General features: G+C 41.3%; 1 protein-coding gene across 2 annotated transcripts; it reads right to left on the bottom strand.

Moving 5' to 3' along the window:
- Positions 1 to 208: 208 nt before the first annotated feature.
- On the bottom strand, positions 209 to 11,710 carry LOC129534969 (TAF5-like RNA polymerase II p300/CBP-associated factor-associated factor 65 kDa subunit 5L). Of its 2 annotated transcripts, XM_055393502.2 has the most exons (3): positions 11,665 to 11,710; positions 1,402 to 2,055; positions 209 to 1,317 (listed from the first exon to the last, which is right to left on the bottom strand). In XM_055393502.2, the coding sequence occupies exons 1-3, from the start codon at positions 11,708 to 11,710 to the stop codon at positions 209 to 211; spliced, it is 1,809 nt and encodes a 602-aa protein (XP_055249477.2). The 2 variants fall into 2 exon arrangements, with proteins under 2 accessions (XP_055249477.2, XP_088690142.1); XM_088834016.1 differs by lacking the exon at positions 11,665 to 11,710 and having other exon boundaries at positions 209 to 2,053.
- Between the last annotated feature and the right edge of the window lie 361 nt (positions 11,711 to 12,071).

A 12,071-nucleotide genomic window follows, 5' to 3' on the forward strand; every position in this document is an offset into this window, starting at 1 on the left:
CGGAATTTCTGATCTCCCGTTTGTTCCCTGTTACCACCCTGCTTCCCCTGTCCTTCCACACCTGGGGGCTGAATGGAGGGTGGTGGCCTCGGGACATCTGCGGGGCAAGGGGGGACAAGGGGAGTCTTACAGTTAGTGATACCATCTGTCTAAGACTTGCTGTATGGAACCCTTCGCACTGCCCAGTTCCTTACCTCAAAGATACAAATCAGTGTTCCCGATTTTCTTCTGTGATTCCGGTCACCAGCAGGCGGTTGCAGGCCATGAACTGCACACTCAGCACAGTGCTCATCTGGCTGCTGTAGACGCCCAGGAGCTCACTGGACGAGCCATCGGCAGGCGTGCTGCTGTGCTTGCTTTTGATGTTCCAGATACGCACGGAGTTATCCATGGATGCTGACGCGATCAGGCTGCTGTCCGGGCTGAAGGTGACGCTGGTGATGTCATTCGTGTGGCCCCGTAGGTCTTTGTAGAGGGTCCCAGACGTCAGGTCCCACAGCTTCAGCAGCTTGCCGTCGCCCGCCGACACCAGGTACTGACCATCGGGGGAAAAGGCCAGACAACGCACGGAGCCGCAGTGGCCCGTGAAGAGTCTCAGCGAGTTCCCCTGCTGGGCACTCCACAGCCGCACCGTCTTGTCTGTCGAGCCCGTGGCTAAATAGTTTGAATTGGGGTGGAACTTGACACAGTCCACATCTGCCAGGTGCCCGGCATAGATTCGCACTGGGTGCGTGCGATCAAATGACCACAGCCGCGCCGTGCGGTCGTAGGACGCACTGGCAAAGAACAGGGTGTGCGGGCTGATGTCCAGGTCCCACACGGGGTAGGCATGGCCCTGGTATAGCACGGTGTTAGTGAAGCTCTCCAGGTCCCAGTACCTGATGGACGTGTCTTCAGAGCAGGAGAGCAGCCCCGAGCTGTCCGGGAGGAACCTGGTGGCGTACACCGGCCCGCAGTGTCCCCGCAGAACCTTCATTTCCTTGGCTGTCGTGTCCTCCTCGTCGTCCTCGAGAATATCATAAGCCAAGTGGATGCGGGACACGTCTCCTTGATGGGGCTTGGATTTAAACTTGGAAGTCAGACTCCACAATTTTATACAGGAGTTGTCGAAGCCCGCAGCGAGCAGCTTGCAGTCCGGGGAGACCTCCGCCGTGTTCAGCTGCTGCTCAGTGTTGTAGAAGGCGTAGGAGTAGATGGTGGTGAGGGATGGAGGGCCATCCTGGACACACTTGATGCTCTCCTGAAGGATGTCCAGCTCCTCCTCGTTCTGCAGGATGTACATGGGCAGGTCGGTGGGCTTCAGGCCACCGCCCTTGCCTCCGGAGGAGGCGCCCTCACCGCTGGAGGAGGCGCCCTCGGCACTGGAGGAGCTGCCCTCGCCTCTGGAGGAGGTGCCCTCGCCGCTGGAGGAGCCCCCGCTGGCATAGAGCTGGTAGTCCATCCTCTCGGCGGGCTGCACGTCCAGGTGGATGTGCCAGGTGAGGACTCTGCACAGCGCGGTGTTGTTGTCACTCTGGAGGTAGCGGAGAAGGTAGTTGTAGCCATCTTCTGGCAGACGAACCACGTACTTGTTGTCCAGGAAGGCCCGCAGCCGAAAGTTAGACAGGATGTCCTGGATGGTCTGGGCGGTCTGGAGCTGCTCAATGACGTCCTTCTGGCTGTCGTTCTGGAGAAACATTCCATGGAAGCGGCTGTAAAAGCTTTCCACTGTGCTCTTTGGACTGTTCTGGACCAGGTCGAGATGGAGGTAGACAAAGAGAGGGTAGAGGAGAGGCATCACTTCGTGGCTGTGCTGGGAGTCAGAGCCCATGAGAAAATCCCGCAGCCGTCCGAACTGTACTTCGTATTGCTGGGGGTCTGCCTGGCAAGGGGCTGCAGACACTGTGTTGGCACAGCCAGATTCTGACTGGACTGCGAGGCTGGTAGCCAAATCCTGGACGCTCTGTGACAGTCGCAGGCCTTGCTTCGGTGGGCCGTCGCCGCCCCGGTGCTGCCGGCGTTTGAGGTAGCCGGACACGGCCTTCTGCCTCTGCTCGCTGCGAAACCGGTCCATGGCTGAAAATCACAGGCGGCTTCCGCTTCCTGTGCCGGCAACTGCCGTCGGGGTTGCCCCGCAACCACTTCCGTCTCTCCCGGCAGGCTCGGCCACCCCTCCCCCCCCACGCTGCCCCTTCCCCCGCCACGCCGCCCCTCCCCCCACGCCGGCCCTCTCCTCCCCCACCCCCTTCCCCCACACCCCATCACCAGGTGGTGGCTCTGAGCAGCCACCCCCTGACTGACTAATGCGCAGAGCCGTCGCGGGCTGGGCCGGACCGCTGGGGTCCAAAAGTCTGTTGTTATTTTTATGTATAATTTATGTATTTATTTCAGTTGGAGGATAACTACTTTACAATATTGTGATGGTTTTTGCCATACATAGACATGAATCAGCAACAGGTACACATGTGTCCCGCCATCCTGAACCCCCCAGCCCACCTTCCTTCCCACCCTATTCCTCCCGGTTGTCCCAGAGCATCAGTTTTGAGTGCCCTGCTTCATGCACCAAACTTGCACTGGTGATCTATTTTACATATGGTAATATACATGTTTCAGTGCTATTCTCTCAAATCATCCCACCATCGCCTTCTCCAAGAGAGTCCAAAAGTCTGTTCTTTAAGTCTCTGTCTCTTTTGCTGCCCTGCATATAGGATCGTCATTACCACCTTTCTAAATTCCATATATATATGTTAATATACAGTATTTGTGTTTCTCCTTCTGACTTACTTCACTCTGTACAATAGGCTCCAGTTTGATCCACCTCATTAGAATTTATTCAAATGTGTTCATTTTTTTCTTAATGTGTTCGTTTTTATAGCTGAGTAATATTCCATTGTGTACATGTACCACCACTTCCTGATCCATTCCTCTGCTGAAGGACCTCTAGGGTGCTTCCGTGTCCTAGCTATTATAAATGTTCATTGCAAAAGTCTGTTCTTTATGTCTGTGTCTCCTTTGCTGCCCTGTGCTGCCTAACTTCTTAATTTCTTAATCTCATGGGGCTTTCCCTCGTGGCCAACCCCAGCCTGGAAGTGCTGGGGAAAGAAATAATGGAAAACACAATACAAACACACCACAAATACCCTGCTTGCGAAAGTAGGAGTAAATACTCTTGGATAAGAATTTCCTACCATGAAATGAGTGGATGAAAGTATGGAAGGCTGGCAATAGCCTTGGGATTGTGGATGTTAAAGAATATAATTCCAGAGGATGATAAATAAAGACAAAAGGACGCTGGGAGTCTCTCTCAGGTAACTCTCTGTCCAAGAGGATCTAACCTGTGGAAGAGGCCATGGGCATCTTGTTTAAGCTGATGGCTAGAACTGTGACTGGAACTAGACAACAGTGAGGGCTGGAAGCTAGGTCCTTAGACATTATGATATTTGACTCTACCTTATAATTGTAGGAGTGTAAAAATCTGTTTGAAAGATTAAGTAAGCTGGAGATTGGCAGGTTAACAAATCAAAAGAAAATGACATAATACTTTTTTAATAGAGAATGCATTTGATAAACAAAACATATTCACAATTTTAAATGAACTATTAATAAAATAGGAATTGATTAATTTACTTTCTTACCATGATGAAATTTAACAAAAAAGTCACTATTATGATTTATGGAAAATTGGTAGAAGTTTTCCCACTAAAATCAGGACAAAGGATAGTTTTTGTTACCATTGTTGTTATTATTTTAAAATTTTTAGCCAAAACAATTAGACTAGAGAAATCAAAAGGCATAAAAATTGGGAAAGATGAGGTAAAGTTATTATTTCTCATGGATAAAATTATATGTATAATTTTATATATTTATTGTATATATGATAATACACATTATTGCTAGAAAACCCAACAGCATGAACTAAAAATCTGTTACAAATGATCTGGAATTTTAGTACATTTCTGGTGGTAAAATCAAATATAGACAGCAGTAGTTTTCATATAAATAAACAACAACCAATTACAAGACCAACTGAAGACCCTACCTGGGCAGTTGTAATATGAATTATATATTCTGCAAGGGTAAAGATATCTCTTATCTTACCATTTATAGAAAAGGTTTGCTGATTCCTATTCTAGATCACAAGAAAGAACTAGAAAGCAGAATACCTGATACAATACTAAACAATCTTTGCCCTCATGGAGCATATATACCAATGGATTCTAGAAAATGAGAGCTACCTATTAGACAAAAAAATTCTAAAATCCTAGGGGACTTCCCTGGTGGTCCAGTGGTTAAGATTCCAGGCTTTCACTGCAGGAAGTGTGGGTTCAGTCCTTGGTGGGGGAACTAAGATCCCACGTGCTGTACATAGCTACCAGGAAAATACATACATATATATATATTTTTTTAAAAAATCTAAAATCCTAAATACCTTTACCAAGTCTATGAAACCTAAAACAAAATTACTTTATTAAAGGTATTCTAAGTACTTGCAGAGAAAGAGCTGATCAGTTTTCTAGTTCCTTTCAGTCCTTAAGGAAATGCTACCTCTCCATGATTAATCTCTGTGTGAAAGAACTAAATTACTTCCTATCAAACGGTGATTTACATTAGTGCTATTTATCTTATGCTAATCTCTTATGTTGATTTCAGTAATACATCCTGAAGTTCAAGTTTGTTATCTATTAACTTTAAAAAATGTAATTCTAGCTTATGTCTCTGGTGTCCTTTCCTCCATAAAACAAAATCAAGGCACTTAAAATGTGCTTGATGAAAAAAAGGTATGATGTTTATAGTAATATAATTTAAATAATTCCTCTGTTTTGATCTCAATAAATTGGATTTAATCTGTGAGCAAGGTTTCTCAGTCTTAGTACCATTGGCATGCCTGACCAAATCTCTTTCTCTTGTGGGGCCTGTCCTGTGCATTATAGGATATTTAGCATCATCCCTAGCCTCGACCCACTAGATACTGGTAGTACCATCCAATGAAGACATACAAAAATCTCTGCAGAAATTGCCAGACATCCCCTGGACAACAAAATCCCAAAATTCAGCTTCTTATGTTTTCTTATTACTTTGTTATCTTCATGGTTTTTTCAAAGACTCAATCATAACCTTTGGTAGTAAGTACTACCAGGAAAATAATTTGACTTCTTAAGTATAGTTTGAAAGATTGCCCCCAAAAAAACTTTTTCACTAGTATTTTCAAATCACATCATTTTGTAGAAGTAACCAAAGACAAGATTATAGCTTCAGCCGACAAATACAAGCTAAGTAAGTTGTTTTATTAATACTGATGTTGTCAACCTAAAGAAGATTGTTTGAGAGCATCATCCTAAACCTATTTTCTGATAAGTAACTGTAGTGGAAAATTACTTCCAGAGTTGGTGGCGTAAGGACCTCTGAAAAATCACTCTTGCATAAAAGGCTTGAACAACATTGTAAACCAGCTAGATATATCATACATCTATAGAACACTCTACCCAAAGAGAGCAAAATACACATCCATGTCAAGTGCACATGGAACATTTAAGATAGGCCATACACTGGACTGCAAAAACACATTTCCACACATGTAAAAGAATTGGAAGTCATACAAAGTGTATTAATCAACCACAATGAAAAAAAATTAGAAATCAATAATAGAAGGAAACTTAGGAGATTCACAAATATGTGGAAATTGAACAGTGTACTCCTAAATAACCAATAGTCAAGGAAAAAAATCATAATGGAAATTAGAAAATAAATGAAAATACAACATATCAAAACATATGAGATGTAGCTAAAGTAGTACTCAAGAGGAAAGGAAAGATCTCAGTGATCTAATATTCAATCTTAGGAAATTAGCAAAAGAATAGCAAACTAAACCAAAGCAAGCAGAAGGAAGGAAATAATGAAGATTAGAGCAGGAATAAACAAAACAGAAGAGCAGTAAAGAAAATTGATGAAACCAAATGTAGATTATTGGCAAAGATCAACAAAAATTGACAAACTTTTAGCTATGCTGACTGAGAAAAGAACACTCAACTAAAATCAGGAATGAAAGAGGAGACTTTATTACCAACTTTGCAGGAGTAAAAAGGATCATAAGGGAATTCTATGAGATATTATAGGGCTTCCTGGTGACCCATATAGTAAAGAATCTGCCTGCAGGTTCAATCCCTGGGTGGGGAAGATCCCCTGGAGAAGGGAATGGCTACCCACTCCAGTATTCTTGCCTGGAGAATTCCATGGATGGGGGTACCTGGAGGGCTACAGTCCATGGGGTCGCAAAGAGACATAACTAAGTGACTAACACTTTCACATGAGATATTATATGCCAACATATTAGATGGTCTAGATAAAATGGACAAATTCTAGAAAGATACAAATTACCAAAACTGACTCCAGAAGCAAGGGAAAATTTTAGTAGACTTTTAACAAGTGAAGAGATTGAAATAGTAATCATAAACTTTTTAGAAAGAAAATCTCAAGCTCAAATGTTTTCACTGGTGAATACTACCAAACATTTAAAGAAAAATTCAAGCCAATCCTTCACCAATTTTTTAACAGAATAGAAGAGGAAATACTTCACAACTCATTCTATGAGACTTTGATATCAGTATTGGACAAATAGTATCAGAATAAAAGAAAACTACAGGCCAATATCCGAAATGCAATAGATGTAAAAATCTCCACAAAATACTAGCAAACTAAATCCAGCAACATATTAAAAGGATTATATATCATGACCAAGTGTAATCTATAGCAGGGGTAAAAGCTTGGTTTAACATGTGAAAATCAATTTAATAGATTATATCGATAGAATGAAGCATGTAACCACATGATCATCTCAATAGATGCTGATGAAGCATTTGACAAAAGCCAGCACTTTCATAATAAAAATGCTCAGAAAACTAGCAGAAAATAGTTTCCTCAAGCTATTGAAGGGCATTTACAAAAACATGAAAGTTATATCATACTTAATAGTGAAAGATTGAACAATTTCTCCTTAAGATCAAGAACAATGCAAGGATTTGCTCTCCCCACTTCCAGTCAACCTTGTGCTGGAGGTCTCAGCCAGGGCAGTTAGGCAAGGAAAATAAATAAAAGGCATCAAGATTACAAAGACGTAAAACTGTCTCTCTTAGTAGATGACATGATTTTGTATATTGAAAATCCTAAGGAACCCACAAAAAACTGTTAGAACTAAAAAATAAGTTCAGCATGGTTGCTGAATAGAAAAGCAATATACAAATATCAGTTGTATTTTTATATAACTAGCAATGAACAATCAAAAAATGAAATTTAAAAAGCAATTTCATTTACAATACTGTCAAAAAAATACTTAAGAATAAATTTGACAAAAGAAATACAAGACCTGCTGCACACTAAAAACTACAAAACATCATTGAATAATTTAAAGAAGACCTAAATAAAAGGAAATAATCATGTTCATGAATTACAAGATTTAATATTGTTAAGATGACAACACTCCCCAAATTGATCTACAGATTCACCACATTCCCTATCAAAATTTCAGCTGCCTCTTTTGAAGAAATTGATCAGGCAATTCTAAAATTCATATGGAAGTAGAAAGGACCCAGATCACAAGAACCCCGTGATCACCTCTACCTGGAAATTCCAAGGTGAAGATATAGATAGCATTATTTTCAAAATTCCTGCAAAGGGCCCCATTCTTTATCTCTTGTTTTGTTGCTGAAATCAGCTGGGTGAACTAAAGAGATGCTAGACATCTTAAAGCTACGATTTTTTTGCATCTAAAATTTCAAGGTTGCTATGGTTGTTTTTTCCTCTCCAAAAATCAGTGCCCAGGGACTTCCCTGGCAGTCTAGTGGTTAAGACTTCACCTCCAGTGCAGGGGGTGTGGGTTCGATCCCTGGTCTGGAAGCTAAGATCCTACATGCCTCACAGCCAAAAAACCAAAACATAAAACAGATAGAATATTGTAGCAAATTCAATAAAGACTTCTAAAATGGTCCACATCAAAAAAAAAAAAAAAATCAGTGCCAAGGTAGGCATTTGTAAGTATGTGTTTGTTCTACTCCTATGTCCCTGAGGCAAGGACATAGATAAGGATTGGCTGTCCCATGACAGCTCCCTTTCAGGGTGTCTCATAGAGGGCCAGGAGTTGGGCTCATTGGCAGCAGCCCAGGAATTAAACACTTGGAGCCAATACCACCCTCCTTGGTCAGATCACTCCTTGGCCTATGTGAGGTAACTGGAGCTCAGGGCAGAAGAGGTCCTGATTAAAAAAACAACAACAACAAAAACCTACTAATTTGTTAATTTGTAGGTTAATTGCATATTCCGGACATCTTTGTAATGGACAACTCTATAAAATACGATATCCCCTCTTTCCTGCCAGAGTAATAGTTTACATGGCAAAAATTAAAAGCCAACTTTTTCTCAGCTCTGTTTCCTGGTTCCTAACCCTCACACTGTATTTATGGAATGATTTAAGTATTATTCTAAAAGTTCATCACCAAGCAAACAGAATAATATATCTGCTTCAGAAACCCAAAGGGCTAGATAGAATAGGTCATTCCATGCCTGCAAAGACTTGTTCTGATAAATGCTAATACCGAAAGGGCACAGAGACATTAGCTTTGGTGGATCAATGGCTACTAATTCAGACTTTGAGAAAGAAAGCCTTTTCAGTGATTGGGTACTCAATCTTATGAGACCTAGAACAGCAACTTCTCCAAGATTCTTACTCCTCACAATCTGTAGGAAAGAAATAGGGTGGTTAATACAATCGGATTGATAAGCATGAGGGTTTTGATTAGGCAGACCTGGGTTTGAATCCTTGAACCACCACTTAGTAGCTGGGTGACCTTGGATGGGTATAAGGTTAAGAGAGGTTAAGTATAACCTCTCTGTGTCAGGTTTTCTCTATGATGTCATGATGATTATCCCTAACTTACAAGGTTGTTGTAAGATTTGAAAATGACATGAAGAGATGCTCAACTTCACTAGTAATCAAGAAATGGGACAGACTTTATCTTTGGGCTCCAAAATCACTGCAGATGGTGACTGCAGCCATGAAATTAAAAGACACTTTCTCCTTGGAAGAAAAGCTATGACCAACCTACACAGCATATTAAAAAGTAGAGATGTTACTTTGCCAGCAAAGGTCCGTCTAGTCAAAGCTACGGTTTTTCCAGTAGTCATGTATGGATGTGAGAGTTGGACTATAAAGAAAGCTGAGCACCGAAGAATTGATGCTTTTGAACTGTGGTGTTGAAGAAGACTCTTGAGAGTCCCTTGGACTGCAAGGAGATCAAACCTGTCAATCCTTAAGGAAATCAGTCCTGAATATTCATTGGAAGGACTGATGCAGAAGCTGAAACTCCAATACTTTGGCCACCTGATGTGAAGAACTGATTCATTGGAAAAGACCCTGATGCTGGGAAAGATTGAAGGCAGGAGGAGAAGGGGATGACAGAGGATGAGATGGTTGGATGGCATCACCGACTCGATGGACATGAGTCTGAGTAAGCTCCAGGAGTTGGTGATGGACAGGGAACCTGGTGTACTGCAGTCCATGGGATCACAAAGAGTCGGACACAACTGAGCGACTGAACTGAACTGAAGAAATGGGAAAACGGCAAGGAGATTCCATTTTATAACAATAAGATTGTGAAAAGTAGGAAGCCTGACAATACCAAGTGTTGAGAAAAAGGTGAAACAATGAATCTCTTGCATAACACATCTCTCATACATTATATCTTGGCCAAATATTTTGAAAAATGGTAAAACATTATATCATAAACTTAAACATTCCTAAATTCTATGAACTAGTTTCTATTCCTAGATGTATACCCCAGGGAAACTCTTGCATGTGGTTTTCCACAAATATGTACAAAAATGTTTATAGCAGCACTGTTCAAAACAGCAAAACATGTGAAACAACCCAAATGCCATTGACAAAAGAATGAGTAAACTACTTTTTATACATTTGTACAACAGAGCATTAAACAGAAGTGAAAATAATTGAACCACCGCTGCTTGCAACAATATGCTGGGTGAAGACTAAAGTACAAGATCCTGTCACAAAGTTCATTGCAAATCAAAATTATTGTGTATTGTAAAGCATATAAAGTACATGAAACAAAACAAAAGAAAAAGACAAGGGAACAATAAACACAAAGTTAATACAGTGACTCCATCAGAGAGAGGCAGGATGCGAGAGGAGCAGAACATAGGGTAGAATTAAGTTGTTGGTGATGTCCAAACTCCTGGATTGGGGAGGATGTTCATGGATGGTCACAAACACTCAATAACAGGCATTAATGGTATCAGAAATGAAGGTTGGGTGGATCCAGGTATTGTGGGGGCACTCTTTAAGAAAAATAATATGAACTTACAGATATACAATGTTCTTGGCCACTCTAGTGTTCCCTAACATAAGGGGGAGGTGTGATGGAGAAGTCAGAATGGAAAGAGACAGTGGTCTTAGATAACTAAGTTTCAGACTTCTTGCTTTTGCAAAGTTTACTTGTGACCCTGTTAACACATTGCCCCGGCACTGCTAGTCATGTGGGAAAAGGTTCTGCAAGTTAGGGGCCCTGAAGCTTAAGCTTCATTGGCTTCATGATACATGCACTTCTGCCTGATCAAGGAGGATAAATATAAAGAGTGTTGCATGGGTCTAGTCTTAGCTCTACAACTCCAGGTGTGTTGTCAGGCAGGTTACTTACCCTCTCTGGACCTTAAGCTTCCCTCTCTGTGAAATGAATGAATAAACTAAATCAAACAATATCTTCAGACTCAAATAGCCTACAATCCTGCAATTCTATTAGTGAGGATCCAGAGACTTATTTAATAGGCAAGCAATATGAACTGTGTGTTGTCATTATAATGTGCTTATAATTAGTTATAAGTTAAAACTCTGTCATCCCCTATGTAGCCTGTGATCATAGACTACGTTGAGCACGAAAGACAGTTCTTTGGCACAGAATTTTTATTCTCTCAGGATGTAAATATTTTAAAATACAACATTATGAAAGTGCAAGACACTTTAATAAGATAGGAAAAGTAAGTTATACATGAAAAGAGTGGGCAAAGTTAAAGTTAACCTCAATTAACTTGAATGTTTGCCTAAAACGTCAAGACAAAACAGTGTATAATTAAAAGTACTAATAAAAGAATTCAATGATAATGAAGGGTGATAGCTAAACCAGACAAAACACAATCCCTTTTCTTTTAATTCCAGACACAGAAATCTAAGTTCTTTTGTTCTCCAAACCAGAGAATGCTATCACCTTGGGATGGTTCATGGTCACTTTCTTGTTTTATTTTAATTTTCTTCATTACCAGTCACTAGTCCCATGGCTCCGTCTCCACTCAGTCTTGTGACAGATGATGTCAGGGACATCCCAAATCCAGTCAGAATTAGCCTGTGGACTTCTTGGCTCCATTCTGGTGTGAAGCCTGGCTGCACCCTCTCACCCCTCACAGCCCCACTTGAATATGTTTGTTATCTCTCTCGTGATGTATTTACATCTTTTCAAACTAAAAACCATGTATCTTTAAATTTATACAATAGTATTGTCTTATCAGGGCTTCCCTGGTGGCTCAGATGGTAAAGAATATGCCTGTAATGCAAGAGACCTGGGTTTGATCCCTGGATTGGGAAGATCCCCTGGAGGAGGGGATGGCTACCCACTCCAGTATTCTTGCCTGGAGAATCCCCATGGACAGAGGAGCCTGGCAGGCTACAGTCCATGGGGTCTCAAAGAGTCAGATACAACTGAGTGACTAAGCACAACACAGCATTGTCTTACAGATCTCATCTATTTCTTTTTCTCACTTGAGAATGTGTTTTTAAAATCTTTCCACAGTGCAATTGCTTTTAATTCCAGACTAGCATGCATTTTATTTATCCATTTCACCATTAATGAACAGCTAGGTTGCTTCCAACTCCTTGTTTTCCCAAACAAAGCTCCAATGAGCAAGCCTATTCAGTTTCCATGATGGATTCATGCGAGAGTTATATCTACATTCTATACAAAGGAGTGGGAATTCCATTTCTTTGGGAATATGTATAATTTCACTTAAAACACCACTATTTTTGTCCACAGTAGCTG

This window comes from Moschus berezovskii, chromosome X (assembly GCF_049115385.1).
Source record: "Moschus berezovskii isolate FMDL1 chromosome X, NW_MosBer_1.0, whole genome shotgun sequence".
Classification (NCBI taxonomy): domain Eukaryota; kingdom Metazoa; phylum Chordata; class Mammalia; order Artiodactyla; family Moschidae; genus Moschus; species Moschus berezovskii.